Here is a 21461-nt window from a genome sequence, read left to right as displayed (position 1 = left end):
CCTCAACCATTGTTCTAAATGTCATGGTTTCTGAAGCACTTTGCACATAGTACAACCACGATCGCACTTAGCATTAGTTAGGGGTGTGTATATAAACTAGTTCAAACTGAACCGTTTCCAAACTGCACTGAACTGAACTAGTTTTTGAGCCGAACTGGTTCGATTAGATAAAACTGAACTAGTTTTTCAAATAAGTTTAGTTCGAACCAAACTGATCTTAAAACTGGTTTGATTCACTTAATAATTAAACTGTTTTTTTTCTAAAATTGGAAGTTTTTTTAAAGAAAAAAAACAGTTTGTAAAATAGTTTGAAACTAATTCAATTCTTAAAACTGGTTTAAAATTGATTCGAAACTTTCAGGTCACAAACCAGTTTTTAAAATCATTCCGAATCTTTTTTCTTAAAATCAGTTGGGTTGAACCAAGTCTCAAAATTTTGGTTTAAAAAATCAAACCATTTAAACCAATTCGGAACCAGTTCAGTTGGATTTTTTCCCGGAACTAATATTTGCACACTCATAGCACTGGCGCACTGGCCATCAAGCTCAGGCCTCAAGCACTCTGCGTTAAGCACCATGAAGGCACGTTTAGCACGATAGAATGATCTACATATCGTAAAATTCACAAGATACATCCGCCAAAACAGTGTTTGAAATAAAGGAAGGGATTACATCAAAAACTCTCAATTGGACCTCCGAACACAAACCACAGCTAGCAAGCCTATCCGTGGTTCCCTTCTCGAAAAGTATGAGTCCACTGCAAAATACCACCCTCCAAGGAAAACTCCTTAATGTTCTTAAAAAGACTAAATCATGGATGAGAAGTTGGACATCCATTTTTTAGGAGATTGATAGACACCTGAGAATCACTGTATACCCAACTCTATTTTGAAATTTACTTTACTACACCAAATACAGCACAATGTCAAATTTGGTGTAGTAAAATGCATAGTTATTTACTTTTATGAGCCAACAATGTGTTACTGCTCTAAAAATACTGCATTGTTTTATTTCTGAGGAACTGATGAACTCATAGCCACCAATCAAATGGTCCCTGTGCTCAAAGTAACTAAAGTGCATCCATGCCTTGCACGTCATAGGTACTTCAAATAGAGTACTGTAAAATACATCCACATATATATAATATTTGATACAAAATGCATATGGTAACCACCAATTTTTATTCATTGATAATTTATTACAGCACAAAGTGCATCTAGAAAGATACTCGAATACCAAGTAGTGCCATCAGCTGAGCAATGAACTCAGGGAGCCCTTGCCATGCAGCTCCAGTAACTAGATTTCCATCAGTGAAGCAACGGCTTATGGGGTCAGGCTCCAGCCATGTTGCTCCTGACAGAACCACATGAAGCTTCACATCGGGATAAGCAGTACATTTCCTTCCCTGTTCCAGTAAAAATGTATGTCACCATAGCACTAAGAATTTATTCTGCCATCCATTGCATATCAATTAAGTCATCACATACGCAAAGCCAAAAGAAGAGTAGTGCTCAATTTTGAGGTTCTGTCGCAATACTGAAATAGATGATAGAATGAAATAAGGGGAATGACAGAAATATCACCTTTTTCAATCCATAATATTCAATGATTATCGTTGTGTTTTTCTACCTACTTTCACTGATGTGTATAGGAAATTAAGAAAAATAAAAGTAACAAACAAGACATCATTGAATATACAAGAACTCATAACTAATCATTCCATATATTATCATTCTTTCTGTTCCTTGATAGGAGATAGAGAGCAAGTAAAGTGAAATATCCTACGAATATACCTAAGGATTACAATCCAATTATGCAAGCAAGCAAACAAGGTATACTAAAACTAGAAGACTACCTAAGTGAGAAAGGACTAGGAAAAGAATAAACTTGGGTAACAAAAGTAATCATTTCATGAACTCCAAATACACCAGGAGATGAAGCCACACAGAAGTTGGCTGATTACATTCCATTAATCCAGACTAATCAGAAAGTCAGTCTGCACAGCAGATGCCGTGATTCTCAATTCATGCATAATGTATGTCTCTACCAACCAGCAAGACAAGAATGAAGATAGGGACAATAACCAGAATAAAAAGATTAGGAGCAAGCTAGCCTGCATGACTCGTTCAAGGAAATGACTGTAACCCAGTAAATAATAAGTGATAACTTCCTACTTGCTCAGTCTTACCAGTTACACCTTTGTAAGCCAACAATTCAAAAGAATTGTCTGGATACTGCTAGAACAAACAATTGAAGCAACAAATTATTATGAGATGCATTCAAATAGAGTGCTTTTCTTTCCTGATTATTAGTACAAAACAAATCTTGACCAGAAAGACTAACCGAAATAAGTGTGGATTGAACAAGAGTTCCATGAAATCAGTGTTAAGATACCTCAACTTCAAGATTACCTCAAGAGTCAATATATGCAATTCATGATCTCTCTTTTCTTTTCTTTTTTGTTTGTCAAACTATAGCAATAGCCACTTGATTCAAATACTGGTTGATAGCATATGTGAAACAAAACAAGTACAGTCTTTCTTTTGAGTTTACAGTATAAATACCTTTAGAACACCAGCAGCAGCTAAAATCTGTTGGCCATGACCGATAGACCCCACTGGCTTATTGTTTAAAAAGAAATGCCTCACCAAGTCAAGGATTGGATCCATCAATGACAAATACTCAGGTGATCGACCTCCAGGGATGACAAGAGCATCATAGTCTGAAGGATCCACATCATCAAAGGCTACTGTTAAATCAAAATGATGCCCATGCTTCTCACTGTAAGTTTGATCTCCTTCAAAATCATGAACAGCAGTTGGACAAAAGTCACCAGCAAACTTTGAGGGGCAAATTGCATCGACATGGCATCCTAAAGACTGAAGGGACTGAAAAGGAACCTTGGCCTGGAAATCTTCCACGAAATCCTGCAATTAAAGTTATTAAAACTCATTTTCATTAATCATCATTTCAACAAAAGTGAAAAGTCTTATGAAAGAAACATGAAAACAGAGAGAAATTATTATTTGGTACACTAGGTGCAATAACTGAGGCAAATGGCCTACACAATTTAGGTGAAATTACTCAATGGTATAGTGTAATTAAGATTACAATCTTACACCATGTGTGGCTACTAATCTCTCAAACAACAAAAAGTAGATAGTCTCAGCCCATGATTATCAACTGTAAGCAGAAACATTTGAACCTACCCCACAAATAAAGAGAATTTTCTTTTTGGTGCCACTTATTTTGCCTCCTAATGCCTTCACAAGAAGGCTAATAATCTCCGGTTGCCCTTCATAAGTAGTTGAAGTAATGAATCCACCATCCTCCACTGTTGTTGTCATGGTGTCAGGATCAACCCAATCAGCTCCAGCATCAACCAACACTGGTTTAAGAGAAGGAAAACCCGTGCATTTGCGACCTTTAAGCACTCCAGAAGCTGCCAGAATCAAAGGTCCATGACAAGTGCTAGCAATTAGTTTTCCTAAACTTACAAACTTGGTCACCAGTTCCAGAACACCAGGAACACGAGAAAGATACTCAGGAGACCTGCCACCCGGCACCCACAACACATCATAGCTTGAAGCATCAACTTCATCAAACGTTGCATTGAGTACAAATTTGTGACCAATCATCTCAGAGTAAGTCTGAAAGCAGCCAAAATGCATCACCCAAAATTAAAACTTCACCATAACAACTACAAAGTTCCTAAGAGTTGTATGTTTCATGTTTTCAAAAAATTGTATGGAAAGAAAACAACTTATATTTTGTTTTCACTATTTCCTGTATAAACTTTTGAAAAGAAAAAATCAAATGAAAATAAGTTGGTATTTTTGTTATTAAAAGTGAAAAGGTAGAATAAAATCCTCATACCAAACTATCAAATGAGTTTTTTTTTTTTCCCTCAAAAACGTATACAATTATATTATATTTGATTTTAAGTTGTGGAGAACATATCAAATCAAAATTCTTCCTATAAGAAATGAAAATTATAAATATAAACCATTAAATCACATTCGAATAACTAAAAGCAAAATAAAAAAAAATGTACATGAGACTTTTTGTAAGTATTCTTATCATTTATACAACGTTACATGACTCAGATTATAATGTTTATTTCTCACTTTAGAAAAAAATTCTCATTTCATACCCCCTTATGTTGTGTATACAAACATGGACATTTTGATTTTAAAACCTATATAAGTAAAACACTATTCAACCATAAAAAATTTAAAAATCAATTCAAGCCTTATTTTTTGCAAATCAATTTAATGGCACAATTTAGTGTGTTCCGTTTGGTGTTTTCTCTTAGTTTTGATTCTTTGGGCTCAATTTGATCCTCTCAAACGCTTGTTCAGATTTTCTTTTACAGTGTAATGATATATGGGTGTGTGCTTTACAGGGAGATGTTGATGGGGTGTCAATACAATCGGGATGTCATCCTCATGGCACTTCTCTTCTTTTTTATTAAAAAAAATGTTGGATTGGATATAACATCAGTTTGAGCATTTTAAACGTAAAAACAAACACACTGTTAAGGAGCAAAGGCAGAAAAGAACATGGCAGAGACCTGGTCGCCGTGAATTCCATGGATGGCGGTGCGGCAGACATCACCGGCTTTCCTTCCGGGACACACGGTGTCAACGGTGAGACCGAAGGCCTGCAATGCCTGAAATGGAACCATGGCCTGCAAGCAACACAGAAACACGTACGAGGAATGAATGATTGATAACATGAATGAGAGAGAAGTAAAGTACGTGTGAAGAAGAGGGTAGTTACTTCATAGTCTTCAGTGAAATCCCCACAAAGGAGAAGAATCCTTTTAGAAGCCATGCATGCTATTAATGCTCGCTACTACGTAACACTTTCTCACGGATTCAGAGTCAGAATGAGAGCATTGGATGTAAACAAAGGATTGGAAGATGATGATGATGAGATCATGCGGTAATGAGCATCTTACCTCTGCACCTGCCAAAAAAGGTTGTTAAAAAATTAAGATTTGACTGAGTAAATATTTAGATTAGATTCCTCTGAAAAACAAATAATGGATGCTTTTATTTCTCTAAAATAATTTAATTACTTAAAATTATACTTGTGAGAACTTTTTTTTCTTAAGAACCCACGTGTGACGTGCCCACATGTATTCTCTTTTATGCCAATTGTTATTTACTCCTCCCATTTGTAATTTTTTTTTAATATTGTTTTTGATCCATCGTGTTTCGCAGTTATTTCGCTTGAGTACATTAAGCTTTAAAAATTTTATTCTCGTCCTTTGTGTTTTTAAAATATATCATTTTGATTTTTTTTTAATTTTTTATTGAAAACGTTAGTGTACCTTTAAATTTTAAAATGATTTAAGGTTACTTTTAGTCCAGTTTTACAATTACTTCACTTTGCATACATCATCTTTTAAAAGTTCATTACTAACCTTTATGTTTTTAAAATGTATCGTTTTATTATTTTTTCAATTTTTTGTTAGAAATCGTGTTCATTTTGGTTTAATGGAATGCATCATTTGATCCCTCTTTGTGTTATTTGCCTTCGTCTGGTTTAATTATAGATGTCGAATGGAAAATTTCTGCTTGCCTAGCCCACCCAACCGTGCGTGAGAGTGAAAGTCTTGCTCAAACCTCACAACGAGCCATATTATAACTTCTTTGTTCAAATTTGAGTTAATTGGCAAGTTAGGATCATGTTTTTATCCTTTTGTCAAAGATGACTCTTGCTTCAATCTCCCTGTTTTAAATAGCATAGTTGTGTGAAAGGTTTTAATTTTCTAATGAGTATAAGAATTTTCGATGATTCCAATAAGATTATATGTTGACATCGTTTGATTTGTGTGACATTGTATTTCTTTTTTACCTTTTCAAATTGATAGATGTCACAGGAGATAATTTTTTTAGTTATTTATTTTTTAAAAAATAAAACAAAGATAATGATCGTTTTTAATCGTCACTATGTAAAATTAATTATTTTAAAACACTTAATGTCACTTTTTGTCCATTATATTTCATAATTATTTCACTTTGATTCATTAAATTTTAAAATTTTATTCTAATCCTTTATGTTTTTGATATGTATCATTTTAATTCTATTTTAAAATTTAAAAATTAACATAACATTAGCATTTCTAAAGGAAAGTTGAAAAAAGGACAAAAACAATACATTTTGAAACATAAAAGATTAAAATAAAATTTTTAAAACTCAATATACCAAAACAAAACAACTAAAAAACATAATAAACTAGAAATAAAATTAATTATTTTTTTCTAAAAACATCTTTTTTCAAAAAAAAATTTCTAGAGGTGTTAAAACTTTAACACATCTCAAAAAGTAATTTCCTGAAGTCAATTTTCACAAGAAAAAAAAAGGTGGCATAAATTGTAGTTTGAGATAGTTAAAAGATAGATTTTTCTAGTCGTGAGAATAGCATGTGAAATGTATATTCAAATAAGACAAATATATAATACATTAATATTGAGAATGTCTAATGGAAAGAATGTGGTGTATGAAAAATATCACTCTTTTAGTTATATATTCTAATTTATAGTACAGGCATGGCTACTTTATTTATTAAATAAGAATAAATTAAGAGATAAGATTTTTTAAATTACAATTAAATTGTGAAAAAAAAATGAATTAAGATACATCAACCAGGCTGCGTATCTTCGAAGGGACTAAAGTGGTGGGGGGTGGCGAATTGAAAACTAGCTGAATTCAGCTCCTCTGTAATAAAATCAGTCCATACATAGATAATCAGGTACCTTATCGCGCTATATCCAACTTTTGAAATTTACTTTACTACACCAAATTTGACATACCAAATTACAGTACAATGTCAAATTTGGGGTAGTAAAATGCATAATTAGTTACTTTTGCACATTATAGGTCCTTCAAATACAGGACTGTAAAATACATTAACATACATATAATATTTGATACAAAATGCATATGGAGACTGCCAAGCTTTATTCATTGATAATTAATTACATCACAAAGTGCATCTAGAAAGATACTTGAATACCAAGTAGTGCTATCAACTGAGCAATGAACTCAGGGTGCCCTGGCCATGCAGCTCCAGTAACTAGATTTCCATCAGTGAAGCATCGGCTTATAGGGTCAGGCTCAAGCCATGTTGCTCCTGACAGAACCACATTAAGCTTCACAGCCGGATAAGCAGTACATTTCCTTCCCTGTTACAGAAAAAATGTATGTCACCGTAGCACTAACAATTCATTCTACCATTCAATGATTATCATTATGTGCTTTCTACCTACTTTCACCAATGAATGGTGTATATGAAATTAAGAAAAATAGAAGTAACAAACAAGACATCATTGAATATACGAGATCTCATAACCAATCATACCATCCATATAGTCATAATAGAATTCAATAATTCATCAAGCATTTCAAGAGACAGCAGTATTAATCTAGAGATGCACCCATGACCAAAGATTTTGATCAATTCATTATAGATGGAGATTTAGTAACGATCAAACAAAAGAAGCAATTTACGGAGACTCTTAGTTAACATCTGTCCAGTTCCACATATATTTAATTTCTTTATGCTTAATTCTATATATTGTCAGTCTTTCTGTTCCTAGATGGGAGATAGAGGGCAAGGAACTAAGGATTACAATCCAATTATCCAAGCAAGCAAAAAAAAGTATACAAAAGCTAGAAGACCGCCTAAGTGAGAAAGAACTAAGATAAGAATAAAGTCAATGAACCTAGTAACAAAAGTAATGCCATTTCATGAACACAAAATACACCAGGAGATAAAGTCACACAGAAGCTGGTTGCATAAATAGATTTCATTAATCCAGACTAATCAGAAAGTCTTCTGACAATGTGTGTGATTTAGTGACAAGCCAGAATAACAAAATAAGAAGCAAGCCTGCATGACTTATTAAAGGAAATGGCTGTAACCCAGTCAATGATAAGTGATAACTTCCTGCTTGCTCAGTCTTGCTAGTTACACCTTTTTAACCCAACAATTCAAAAGAATTTTGTCTTGATACTGTTAGAACAAATAACTGAAGTAACAAATTATTGAGATGTAGTCTAATAGGGTGTTCTTTCCTGATAATTGGTACAAGACAAATCTTGACCAGAAAGACTAATAGAAAAGTGTAGAATGAACACGAGTTCCAAGAAAACAATAGTAAAATATCTCAACCTTTTTTTTGACAAACTATATCAATAGCCACTTGATTCAAATACTGGTTGATAGCATATGTGAAACATAACAAACTCAGTGTTTCTTTTGAGTTTACAGTAATAATACCTTGAGAACACCAGCAGCAGATAAAATCTGTTGGCCATGACAGATAGATGCCACTGGCTTCTTGTTTTCAAAGAAATACTTCACCAAGGCAATGACTGACTCGTTCAATGCCAAATACTCAGGTGCTCGACCTCCAGGGATGACAAGAGCGTCATAACCTGAGGGATCCACATCATCAAAGGTAGCTGTTAAAGCAAAAGTATGTCCTGGTTTCTCACTGTAAGTTTGATCCCCTTCAAAATCGTGAACAGCGGTTGGGCAAGTGTCACCGGCCTTCTTTGAGGGGCAAACAGCATCAACATGGCATCCTAAAGCCTGAAGGGACTGAAAAGGAACCTTGACCTCATAATCTTCCATGTAATCCTGCAATTAATGTAATTAAAACTCATCTTCATCAATCATCATTGCAATAAAAGTGAAAAGTTTTAGGAAACAAACATGAAATTATTGGGTACACTAGGTTCAATAACTGACACTGAAGCAAATGGCTTGCACAATTAAGGTGAAATTACTCAAATAGTAGATAGTCTCTCAGCTCTACCCCTTAAAATTCTACAACTAATCATGCCAAAAGAAGTAAGGTGAGCAGTATTGCAGCCCAACCCCTTAAAATTCTACAACTAATCATGCCAAAAGAAGTAAGGTGAGCAGTATTGCAGCCCATGATTCTCAACTATAAGCAACATGATAAACATTATAACCTACCCCACAAATAAAGAGGATTTTCTTATCAAAACCACTTATTTTTCCTCCTAATGCCTTCACGAAATGGCGAATGAGCTCCGGGTGCCCCTCATAAGTAGCTGCAGTAATGAGATCACCATCTACCACTGTTGCTGCCTCAGTGTCAGGTTCAACCCAATGAGCACCAGCAGCAACTAGCACGGGTTTAACAGGAGGAAAAGCCGTGCACGTGCGGCCTTTAACCACTCCAGCAGCAGCCAGAATCAACTGTCCATGACAAATGCTAGCAATTTGTTTTCCCAAACTGACAAACTTGGTCACCAGTTCCACAACACCAGGAACATGAGCAAGATACTCTGGAGCCCTCCCACCTGGCACCCACAACCCATCATAGCTTGCAGCATCAACTTCATCAAACGTTGCATTGAGTGAAAAATTGTGACCAACCGTCTCACTATAAGTCTGAAAGCAGCCAAAATGCATTACCCAAAATTATCCACCATATCAATTACAAAGTCAACTATGAGCAGGCTTGGAACTACAATTCTGGGAATTGATTAATTAAGAGTTGTTTAGTATAAGAAAACATTTTTTGTTTTCACTTTTAATTTTTAAAAAAAATGACGCAAGCTTTTTGTCCTGTTTTCAAAAATTTGTTCGGAAATGACACTTTTTTCACTATTTCCTATAAACTTTTGAAAAGGGAAATTAAAATGAAAACAGGTTGGCATTTTTGTAATTAAAAGTGAAAATAGAAAATAAAATTCTCATACCAAACTGTCCAAATGAATTTTTCTTTTCTTTTCTCTAAACCTATGCAATTATATTAGATCTGATTTTAAGTTGTTGAGAACATATCAAATCAGAGTTCTTCCGAATGTAAGAAATGAAAGCTACAAATATAAATCACTAGATCATATTTAAATAACCAAGATTAAAATAAAAATGTATATATGATTTTATTTTATTTTTAAGTATTTTTTACCTTCCATAGATGGTTATATGACTAATATTTATAATTTTTATTTCACACCATATAAAAAAAGTTGAAATTCTATTCATCGATAAAAATAAAATTAAAAAACCAAGCCAAGCCGTCTTTTTTGCAAATCAATTGAATTGCAGATTTCAATGATTGGAAACACTATGTAAGGAAACAAAAGCAGAAGAGAAGATGAAAGAGACCTGGGCGCCGGCAAGTACATGGACAGCGGTGCGGCAGACATCGCCGGATTTCTTTCCGGGACAGACGGCGTCGACGGCGAGACCGAAGGCTTGCAATGCCTGAAATGGAACCATGGCCTACAAGCAACACAGAAACACGTAAGAGAATTGAAGTTATTGAAGAAGAAGAAGGTAGGTAGTTAGTTACTTCATAGTCTTCCATGAAGTCCCCGCAAAGGAGAAGAACCTTCTTCGGAGCCATGCTCGCTTGCTACTACAAAGTACAAACACTCTCTCACAGAGTCAGAGTACATAAACAAGATAAAGGAAATAATTGATTTAGAAATATCTACACCAGTTGCCAGCATCTACAGTGTTTGATGGAAAAAATAAAACAAAATACACTTCTTGTTAAGTTCTAAATTTCAATAATAAATTTCACAACTCCAACATCAAAGTGGACGTGCCGGAGTGGTTATCGGGCATGACTAGAAATCATGTGGGCTCTGCCCGCGCAGGTTCGAATCCTGCCGTTCACGTTCTTAATGTTATTTTTGTATAACATTTCATGGCTTTTTAACAAAATAGTGTAAAATTAAAGCTTAAATATATTTTTTTTATTTAATTACTCATTTGGTCCCTATAGTTTCATCATTTATACATTTTAGTCCTTATAAATTTAAAGTGATTTATTTTAGTCTCTATAATTTACATTTTAATTCTATTTTAGTCCATGTAATTTGAAAATGATTTTTTTATTCCTTATCATTTGCATTTTAATTCTTTTTTAAATTCTTCAGTTTGAAAGTGGTCTTTTTAATTTCTATATTTTATATTTTAAATCTCTTTTTAGTCCTTACCATCAAAATATGAATAATATTATTAATTATAATTAACTAAAAACATATTAGTAAGTAATTCGTAACTAATTTATCGCAAGATAATTTGTAATAAAAAAATAGTTGATAATTTATAACTAATTTGTAGTTAATTATTTTTATATTTTTTTGTAATGAAGACTAAAAGATAATTAAAATACAAATTATAAGGATTAAAAAAATTATTTTCAAACTATAGAGACTAAAAGAAAATTAAAATATAAACTATAAGGACTAAAAATATCACTTTTAAACTATAGGAACCAAAAGAGAATTAAAATATAAACTATACAAACTAAAAAACTATTTTCAAACTATAGAGACTACAAGGTATGAATTGTGAAGCTATAGGGACCAAATGAGTAATTTAACTCTTTTTTTTTAAAATATGCATCTTTTCAAGACGTATTTTTTATCATTTTTTTATTACATTTCATGTGTTTTTAACAAAATATTATAAAATTAAAGTTTAAATATATTTTTTGGTACTTTGAATATACTTTTTATATTACCACCCAATTTTTTTTATTTGGGATTGTTTTGATTTTGAGTTCTAGATTGGACAAACAGAACATAAAATTTTGGGGGAGATTAACTTGAGGAAGAAAGAGATATTTTAGACCTTTCATTAATAATTATTAAAAAAAAAGTAAATGATGTTAAAACTTATGAGAACCAACATAATATTAACTGTGTGACACTTTGTCTATTTTGTTATCATTTAGCCCACAAATACTAATGATAGGTATAAAAAATATTACATATATAAAAGGAAAATAAATAATTTAGGTTATGAAAACATATATTTAAATCTAAAATTAAAGAAAAATTACAGAAAAATGAAAATAAAAAACAATTCATCAATGTAATGTTGTTTTTAATACGTAGACTACGGTACAATCATATTAAATAAAGACTTTGATTATGCAACCAAAAAGAAAATAAAGACTTCGATTTAAAGATTTTTATACGATGAATCAATTAGAAATCATCTAATATGTATTTTTAAAATAATAATATAAAAATTTTGAAAAATAAATTATGAGATGAAATAAAATATGCAATTGAATAAACATAAAAGTATCTAATGAGTAGAAAAGAGAACAAAACATAAGAAAGAAACTATCCAATAAAAAAAACTAAATACATATTGGTACCAGAGTAACTAAATAATATCTCACAACCAAAACTAAATATGAGAAAAATGGAAATTAACACACAATATTTTAACATGAAAAATCTTCAACGCAAAAAGGAAAAAAAAAAACAAGACCAAGACTAAGAAGAGATATTACAACTTCTCTAAAACATAAGCAGAGAACAATTATGCATTGTCTCTTATAATAAGAAATATACCTCTCTATAAGATAGGAGACACACTCACAGAACTCTCTTACTTTTCTCTCTTAGAATGAGATACTACATTTTGTAGTGGGATGCATAAACAAAAAACCAAAGCTTCCTATTTATTAGAGTCATCAAAGTGAGCCAAAATTTGTGAGCCAAATACCATGGAAGTCAAGTTGATAAAAAATAACTTACATCGTTTATAAGAAAAAATTGACCCTTGAGTTGAACTTATAGTGAGTCAGGTTAGCCCACTTTGCTTTCACCTTAATGTTTTATTCATATGTCATAATTCAATTATCAATGAGTGTTTAGGTTGTGTTTGTTTTTGTTGTATCATTTTATTTTATTTTAGTGCAATCGAATGTTTCCCATATTCTTATGTTTTTGTTGTATTATCTTCAATGATACATTTTTTTCTATTTTGGATGAACTAACTCTTTAATCCACTAAGGTGGCTTTTTACAAACTCACCAAAAAATGAACCGGGTTATGTTAATCTACTTTTCGAGCAATCCATGATAGGTTAGGTTGACCCACTTTGACAACTCTACTATTTATAAGAGTAACATTCTTGTTCCTCCATCCAACAACCACCTAAATTGAAAATAAAAAAGACTAACAACAATAGCAATCAGAATTCCAAAAATCAGAGTAAACATGCACACACGAACACGAGATTAACAAGGTTCAACAAGTATACTTATGTCATCAAGAGCAAAACGCCTATTTCTATTATTCGTTTGACAAATATGGCTATGATCTCATTTTGGCTATGATCTCATTTTGTTATGCTACACTACACTCCAGCATCTTCTCATCGATATGCACAACAAAAACTATTATATTCGTACGCTTTGCCTCTGTTTTTATTTCTATTTTGAAAACAAAACAATCAAACCATGCGATATACTTGTATTAAGTTTACTTAATGGATATGTAACATTATGTAATCTATAATCATCTTGTTACATGTCAATTTCATATGTAGTATGAGTCTATTATTTTTTCCTCTTTTATCAATTCTCTCTCTTTTTCTTTTTATCTCTCATACTTATCTAGTGTGCAAACACATTATTATAACACATGGTTTATAATCTTATAAAAAGTTTGTAAGGCGTGACCTTTGTTACTATACTGGTAACAAGTATTAAACTAATTTATTTCTTCTTCTTGTTGCAATTTAGATGCATAACTTATTTTTATATATTAGAAAAATGGCATGTCAATATTGTTAAAATACAATACTAAAAATAATATATGATGCATAATTTATTTTTATGTTAAAAAAGATATACAAATATTATTAAAGAACAATGTTAAACAGGAGAGAATGAAATGAAATATAGATGATGAAATTCAATTGTTTACTTAAAGTAAACTAATAGCAATTTTAATGTCAGATCTTGAGTTCAAAATTTGATTTTCAATAGATTCACTATAAGAGAGTCAAGTTCTCCATGCTAGAGGATGAGGTCTTCCACAAAATTCCTCAAGATTTGTACCCTTTGTTTTCCTTCATTTTTTATTTTTCTTTCATTATTGTCATTCATATTTTTCTCTCCTATCTATTTTCTACTTGATTAACTAATAATCCAATCTATAAAAAAAATTCCAAAACTCCAACTCTAAGGCTCCGTTTGGGGTATTTTTTATTTCATTTGTTCAAAATCTTAAAAATTAAAACTAGTTTTTTGTTTAAAATTTTAGTTTTGATTTATTTTTTCCAAATTTAAAAGTTATTGCCGATTTTAGAACAATTCATCTTCAATATGTTTTCATCTTCTTCTCTTCACTTGCCAAGAATAAACATGTTCTTCTATGGCAGCGAAACTTGTTAGGCCTATCTTGTAAATCTCAAGGGTTTCTGAGATTAACAATTATAAGAAATTAATAAGATCTTGAAATATATGATTCTCACAAATAATAGATAAACAATGTACACCTTTTTTCATAATAAGATTTCTCTCTGGTGCACTTTGATTCCTTAGAAGATGAGAGAAACAAAATTTTGTTTCCTTGACTATTATTTCTGTCTCTCTAAGTTCGTGATGATTAGGACTTAAAGAAAACACTTTTTTGTTAGAGAACATTGTTTTACGTTAGTGAGTATTCAGTTCTTTATAACCATTACTGTTGTCAAGTAACAGTTATTTCTAGACATTTTTCATATTTAACCCAATTAAAATTTAATTTTTAATTATTAATTATTTATTTATTAGCCTTTACCTAAATCACATATCTCTCACATCAAACATTAATTCTAACATATCTCACTTCAAGTTGGTCCAAAACCTTTGACAACCTCTGTAATTGGAGTGTCCATCTCCTCCGAAACACCATCACCGTCAACCTCGATGCGAAGGATGTAAAAGTGTTCCTCGATCTCGTGGTAAGGTGTTTTCTTTGTACTTGTAAAAAGAAGAAGAAGCCTAATGCAACAACGGTGGTTAGGTGGTTACCAACACTGGGTGGGGTTGTCAAGGAACGTGACTAGGTGGATGGGCATCAGTAATGGCAAGGTGGGTGGCTTGTGATAAGGTATTTTTCTTTGTGCTTGTATAAAGAAGAAGAAGCCCAATGCGGCGATGGTGGTTGGGCATCAACAATGGCCAGGTGGGTGGCCACACAACTGAATATAGTAGAAACAAAAATTGGTGATTTGTCTTGTTTTGATGAAAGAAAATAGAGAAAAGAAACATTTTTGTTTTTGTTTTTAAAAACTGATATGAAAGTGTTTTAAAATTGGGTGAAAAACCATTATGATCCCACTTTTATCAAACAGGTTTTGTTTTTAAAATTAGGTTAAATTACTCATTTTGTCCTTATAGTTTCATGATTCTTACTTTTTTAGTCCCTATAGTTTGAAAGTGGTCTTTTTAGTCCCTATAGTTTACATTTTAATTCTCTTTTAGTTCTTCTAGTTTTGAAAATGGTCTTTTTAGTCCTTATAGTTTCATGATTCTTACTTTTTTAATCCCTATAGTTTTCAAATTATAGGAACTAAAAGATAATTAAAATACAAACTATAAGGACTAAAAAAAGTATTTTTAAACTATAGAAACTAAAAGAGAATTAAAATGTAAATGATAAGGACTAAAAAAACTATTTTCAAACTATAAAGACTAAAAAGGTAAAAATCATGAAAGTATATAGACCAAATGAGTAATTTAATCTTAAAATTACATTTCAACACCAAAAACTAAAAATTTGTAATAACTTCAAAGAGGACTTAAGTAATGTGTGCTTATATTAAAGTATGCAAAATTAATTTTATATGAATTCTACCTTGTTGAATTGATTTTAGTTAAAGTGTGTATAAATAAATTAATTTATGTTTTAAAATATTTACACGGAAATTTCTTTTATATTATAAATCTTGTTTGGATAATTTGATAAAAGATACACTTAGATATAAAAATTATTAATATGGATATGTAATTATCACTGAAGTAATTACACTAATATAGAAAACACATCGATTTATAATTATATATGATTTATCATGTAATTGGTACATCAATATGATAAAGAATATTATATTGACATGTATTATATTTTATAATATGATTGTTCAAAATATATAACATATATACAATGATAATATTGATGTTGATTATGGTCAAATAAATGAAGAGATTTTAAATATTGATGTATCATGTGATATTTCTCTCGAATTTGTTACATACTTACAAGGAACACATTATATACATACAAGAAGATTTCAAATGTTTTTTATTTTGTTGCTTATGAATTTATGTATTTTTCATTTATTTAACTTTATTCATAAATAATTTTTTTAATTATTATTATTTTCTATTTTTTAAAATTAAATATTTCTTAATTAAAATGTTTATAATTAGTTGCTTAAATTTGATTTAAAAATAATTCATAAAAAATAATTTAAGTGGGATCCATTATCAGATAAAAAAAGTCCCAATATCTGAAATTAGAATCTATCACTAAAGCAAAAAAGAAAAAAAAAATTGGTACACATATGACATTACAAAATTCGCCAAAAAATTATTCAAAATCTTAAAATTAGAATTATTATTAAAGATGCTCTTAAAATTACTTTTGTGAGACTCACCAAAACCAAATTATATTTAGTTTAACATAATCCAAATCGCATGAGTTGTTTAACTTTTTACTTAATCCCTAATTTATTTGGATATTGACTTGGATTTACATTTTAAAAAATATAAAAAAATTGAAGATATTTTTTTTATAAACTCCGTTAATTTATAAAGGTACTTAGTATTCTTATAATTATGTTATATTATATATGGGTGTGTGTAAGAAAAATATGATAATATTACAACGTAATAAGAAAAATAATAATTTTATATTAATTTTCCAATTTTTATAAAAATAAATAAATAGATCCCTCTATTAAATTCTCAACTTGCAAGAGATTCCTTGCCCTAACGTCAATTCCCATCACTTTTCAGTAAAAGCATTCTTCCTCTCAATCCACTTGTTTTCACTCCTAAACGACAACGTCGTTCATACACTTCTTCTGCAAACAAAAAAAATTCCCGCATTAGGGTTTCCTTTCTCCGGCGACAATGGAGGTAGCTGCGAACGCGCGGAACCCCGCCGCTAAGCGAAAATTCGACGACGCCGTTTCTAACGGCGTCGCCGCCCCCGCCGACGTCGATCTCTCCCTCCTCGAAGCCATCGAGAAGTCGCAGAACGCGGTCGAAGCCCTCGATCTCCGAGCCCTAAAGAAGCACGTGCTCTCCTTCGAGCGTCGCCTGAAGGATAACATCGAAGCGCGCCTTAAATACCCTAACCAACCGGACCGCTTCGCCGATTCCGAAGTAGAACTCCACGAAGAGCTTCAGAAGCTGAAGGTCCTCGCCGGCGCGCCGGAGCTCTACCCGGACCTCGTCAACCTCAACGTGGTTCCCTCCATCGTCGACCTCCTCAACCACGACAACACCGACATCGCCATCGACGTCGTGCAATTGCTCCAGGACCTCACCGACGAGGACGTTCTCGACGACAACGACGACTCCGCTAGGGTTTTGGTCGACGCGCTTGTCGACAACAGCGCGCTCGAGCTCCTCGTGCAGAACCTGCACCGCTTGAACGATTCCGATCCCGACGAGAACGCCGCCGTGTACGGCTCCCTCGCCACGGTGGAGAATATGATCGAGGTGAAGCCCGCGGTGGCGGAGCTGGTTTGCGAGAAGACGAAGTTGCTGAAGTGGCTTCTCGGGAAGATAAAAGTGAGGGAGTTTGACAGTAATAAGCAGTATGCTTCCGAGATTTTGGCGATTTTGCTGCAGAGTAGTACTGTGAATCAGAAGAAGCTGGGACAGATGAATGGGGTTGATGTGGTGCTTCAGGCTGTGGCTATGTATAAGTCTAAGGATCCGAAGAGTTCCGATGAGGAGGAGATGTTGGAGAATTTGTTTGATTGCTTGTGTTGTTTGTTAATGCCGTTGGAGAATAAGGAACGGTTTGTAAAGGCTGAAGGGGTTGAGTTAATGATAATTATTATGAAGCAGAAGAAATTGGCTTATGGGTCGGCCATTAGGGCGCTTGATTTTGCTATGACGAAGTACCCGCCGGCTTGTGAGCGTTTTGTGGATGTTTTGGGGTTGAAGACCGCGTTTGCAGCTTTCATGGGTAAGGCAAGTGATGCTACAACTTAACACTGTTGGTCCTTTGCAGAATTGTTGAGAGTGTATCCGGTGCTTGTTTTTGAATTGTTGTTATTGGTGTTTGTGAAGGATTATGCTGTTACTTTTGGTTTGTTCGAATTGCATTGTGTGTTTGCCTTTTGCTTGTAAATGGATTATTCTAAAGAAGTTGTATTTTTTGATGTGTAGATTCCTTTAAGTAAGAAGAACAAGAAAGAAAGGTACCAAGAGGATTTGGAGGAGCGCATTGTGTCACTGATTGCGTCATTATTTGGTAAGCAGGCAAGTGAAATTTATTTGAGTTTGAACTTAGGATGTCTTGTTTGGCAAGCGACTAAAGTTTCCTGATTGTATCCATAATTAGTTTTGTTTGAAATTTATTATGGTCAAGTTGCAGTTGCTCTGCAAATACACTGTGTGTCCTGCATTTTACTGGGTATGATCAATCTTAGACATGAAGGAGGATTATTGCTTTAAACGGGTTACTGAGAATTTGGTTTTTAATAGAGCCTAATTACATCACGCCATCTAACCAATCTCACCTAGTGGGTTAATGCCTGGTTGTTGTTTGTGAAGGTGTCTTCAGCATTGTTGCCTATGTCTGGAACGTGGTACATGCCTTAATGAGATAAGAATATTTGGCCATCTGTAATGGAAATTACATTAGTAGGAATATAAGCTGAAACATCTCCCAATTGAGTTTCAACTATTGGTAAAGCAGTCATATTAAAATGTTGTTGGTATCTATTGCATTTTATTTGTATATGCCAAATTTTTGAATTGTTCAAGTTACACTAAGAGAATCCAGTCATGAAATTGAATATGCATTGCAGTGCCACTTAGACATGAATGTGTATACCACTGTTATCAGTATCATATGATTCATGATACTACTTGTGTGATATGATACATTTCGGGTGACTGGCGATGCGAGTCTGGTGCTGACTCATTTTGGCGCTTGAATCACAGCATGAATTGCAGAAATCATATGGTTCAGGCCTAATAATCTGATTCTACCACAACTGGGTCACGCATCTTAACTGGGTTAGGTCATTCACAACCTGGTTCCGAAAACCCTGAATTTTTTTTCCCGAAAAATTAGTAGATAAGAGAGTGAATCAGCTGATTCTTCCCCTCCGATCAGACCCAGGGTGGCCCATTCTTCATGTGCATCTCTTTTGCCTATTTCTTGTTCTCTTCTTTGCCTCTCCCTCACTTTTTTTTTGTGTGTTTCTCTTTCCACACAATTTTACTGCAGGTTCTGGTCATTGTTGCCACTACACTTGTGTTCCTCTTTCCACTCTATATATATGTTTTGACTTTTGATATGTTTCTTTATGATAAATTGCTCCTAGATTTATGTTTGAGTTATTGATCATGAATTTGTGCTTTTATTTATCTTTGCTAGTTGTATATCCTGTTTTTTATTATTGGATACAGTTCAATTCATGATGCAGAAAGTAGGCCTTCTGATTCATGATTTTAATCTCGATTCAACTACTGTGTATACTTATATCATATTTGATATTGAACTTCAGTGCTCTATATTTTTGCCAGGTGGAATCTTGAGGGGTTCTAGGAGAGAAAGATTATTAAGTAAATTTGTTGAAAATGAGTGTGAGAAGATAGACAGGCTAATGGAACTATACATCAGGTAGGTTGGACTTGTTATCTCCTCTTTGTGAAGTTTATGATTATTGAACTTGGAAAATGTTAACTAGTGCCCTACTAGCACTGGTTAAGGAATCAAAAGTAGAAAGTTTTTATAGTGAAGTTGCATTTAATGTTATCGATGCACCTCCATCATGATTTCCAATAAAAAACTAATATTTATTGATTTCATAAACTATGCACTCAGCACTCTTGTTAGACTACATCTTTCTCTGTATAGAATTGTAAAATTTGTGGTAGTAAGCTCTTGATTTAAAGCTTATATTCTCATTTGAACATGCTGTGTTTTCCCTCTCCAGATATTCAGATAGAGTCAAAGCAGAAACTGAACGGTTGAATCAAGTTGAGCTTGATGACTTGGAGGTAGTTGACTTATTCTGCTTCTACATTTCATATTGAAATAACTTTTTTTTTATCACATTCTAATATTTCTGTATTTTGTAGATGGATGAAGATGAAAAATACAACCGTAAACTAGAATCTGGACTATATACTCTTCAGGCAAGATTTTTTTTACATACACTAACTGATGCTGAGAAATGACATAGGTGTAGTTTTTTGCTGTTATATGAACTCATCCATAATTACTTTAACAAATGGATGTCTTCTATGATTTCTTAGGAAACTTTTGTTCTTTGTACATAATCAACTGTATTACCAAATGGATTTTATAAAGGTTTAGTTTCTTCCCATTTCAAAAATTGCATTTAGGAAGAATTTTAGTAAACACCAGTGGTTCTTGTACTAGCATCATCTTAGGAAACATTTGTTCCTTGTACATAATCAACTGTATTACCAAATGGATCTTATAAAGGTTTAGTTTCTTTCATTTTCAAATGGAATTTAGGAAGAATTTTAGTAAAAAAAAGGTGGTTATTGTACTAGCATCATGTTTGTAAAAGCAGATACCAGTTTTACAGCACCTGTTGTGCACTGACAATTTTATATATGTTCCTGCAGTTGATTGCTGTCATTTTGGGTCATCTTTGGTGCTCAGAGTAAGTATTTGCTTCTATATATTGGTAATGTCAAGACCTTTGATGTATATGTTTTTCACCAGACTAGTGTTGATAAATATTGTGTTCAGGCATCCACAAATGAGAGGGAGAATTGAACTACTTCTCAAGCAGAACAAACTTAGTAAGAAGCATATCAAGGATATACTTCAGGTATATGCCCTCAAAGACTTATTAGTATTCAGTTAAGAATGAAATTGATTATCCCTTAGCGCAGTTTACCTGTCCTTAAAAGGTTGCAACCTTGTACTTAAATTTTGGTAATTTAATTATATTCCCTTTTTCTACACCTGACCATGCTTAGCTTCCCCACTTATGATGTGTTTGAATGATTCAGTGCATTACTCCTAGAAGCCCACTATTTTAAAAAAGAAATACCAGAGGCTCAAATCTATTGGAATTTCTTCTATTTTTCAGGAGTATCATGACAATATTGGTGACCTTGATGGACCGGAAGAGAAGGAGAGAGCACAGACAAAAATTCAGAAGTTCATAACGGCCTTATAATTAGTGTAAGACACAAACTTCAATGGAGGTGACTCAAGTAATTCATTTTGCTTGTAAAAGAGAATAGATTAGTCAGGGTAATGGAGAAGGAACACCGATCTGCAAATGTCGTTGAGATCATAGCCATGTAGTGTTTATTTCACACAACTTCTTAATGTAGTTATATTGGATATTATTTTTTTCCCTTGGTGGGGTGTCATGAATGTTGTTCCTCTATAAAGCAATTTCAGTCCAATAGGGATACTTTAGTC

General features: G+C 32.8%; 3 protein-coding genes and 1 non-coding gene across 4 annotated transcripts; 2 read left to right on the top strand and 2 right to left on the bottom strand.

Annotated features, from left to right (window-relative positions):
- Positions 1-1215: 1215 nt before the first annotated feature.
- On the bottom strand, positions 1216-4835 carry LOC100795300 (protein DJ-1 homolog D). Its single transcript, XM_003553072.4, has 5 exons — positions 4782-4835; positions 4573-4689; positions 3209-3649; positions 2564-2926; positions 1216-1404 (listed from the first exon to the last, which is right to left on the bottom strand). The coding sequence occupies exons 1-5, from the start codon at positions 4833-4835 to the stop codon at positions 1216-1218; spliced, it is 1164 nt and encodes a 387-aa protein (XP_003553120.1).
- Positions 4836-6889: 2054 nt separating this feature from the next.
- On the bottom strand, positions 6890-10509 carry LOC100791599 (protein DJ-1 homolog D). Its single transcript, XM_003553069.5, has 5 exons — positions 10349-10509; positions 10162-10278; positions 8998-9438; positions 8293-8655; positions 6890-7195 (listed from the first exon to the last, which is right to left on the bottom strand). Exons 1-5 carry the CDS (start codon positions 10400-10402, stop codon positions 7007-7009), a joined length of 1164 nt encoding a protein of 387 aa, XP_003553117.1. The 5' UTR covers positions 10403-10509; the 3' UTR covers positions 6890-7006.
- Positions 10510-10597: 88 nt separating this feature from the next.
- Positions 10598-10679, top strand: TRNAS-AGA (transfer RNA serine (anticodon AGA)). Its single transcript has one exon. It is a non-coding gene; the product is annotated as a tRNA-Ser (tRNA).
- Positions 10680-16772: 6093 nt separating this feature from the next.
- Positions 16773-21461, top strand: LOC100788964 (beta-catenin-like protein 1). Its single transcript, XM_003553066.5, has 8 exons — positions 16773-18007; positions 18206-18290; positions 19574-19670; positions 19987-20050; positions 20132-20188; positions 20648-20685; positions 20775-20856; positions 21121-21461. The coding sequence occupies exons 1-8, from the start codon at positions 16934-16936 to the stop codon at positions 21208-21210; spliced, it is 1587 nt and encodes a 528-aa protein (XP_003553114.1). The 5' UTR covers positions 16773-16933; the 3' UTR covers positions 21211-21461.

Source organism: Glycine max, chromosome 18, assembly GCF_000004515.6.
Source record: "Glycine max cultivar Williams 82 chromosome 18, Glycine_max_v4.0, whole genome shotgun sequence".
NCBI classification, from domain to species: domain Eukaryota; kingdom Viridiplantae; phylum Streptophyta; class Magnoliopsida; order Fabales; family Fabaceae; genus Glycine; species Glycine max.
This window is presented reverse-complemented; position numbering and strand designations above follow the sequence as displayed.

Bases quoted from the DNA above. Each gene is read 5' to 3' on its own strand.
- LOC100795300 (XM_003553072.4), bottom strand. From the start codon at position 4,835: ATGGCTTCTAAAAGGATTCTTCTCCTTTGTGGGGATTTCACTGAAGAC. The intron at 4,690-4,781 runs GTAACTACCCTC...TGTTGCTTGCAG, and splicing joins ATTTCACTGAAGACTATGAA to GCCATGGTTCCATTTCAGGC. The intron at 3,650-4,572 runs GTCTCTGCCATG...GGCTGCTTTCAG, and splicing joins ATGGAATTCACGGCGACCAG to ACTTACTCTGAGATGATTGG.
- LOC100791599 (XM_003553069.5), bottom strand. From the start codon at position 10,402: ATGGCTCCGAAGAAGGTTCTTCTCCTTTGCGGGGACTTCATGGAAGAC. The intron at 10,279-10,348 runs GTAACTAACTAC...TGTTGCTTGTAG, and splicing joins ACTTCATGGAAGACTATGAA to GCCATGGTTCCATTTCAGGC. The intron at 9,439-10,161 runs GTCTCTTTCATC...GGCTGCTTTCAG, and splicing joins ATGTACTTGCCGGCGCCCAG to ACTTATAGTGAGACGGTTGG.
- LOC100788964 (XM_003553066.5), top strand. From the start codon at position 16,934: ATGGAGGTAGCTGCGAACGCGCGGAACCCCGCCGCTAAGCGAAAATTC. The intron at 19,671-19,986 runs GTAGGTTGGACT...TTCCCTCTCCAG, and splicing joins CTAATGGAACTATACATCAG to ATATTCAGATAGAGTCAAAG. The intron at 20,051-20,131 runs GTAGTTGACTTA...TGTATTTTGTAG, and splicing joins TTGAGCTTGATGACTTGGAG to ATGGATGAAGATGAAAAATA.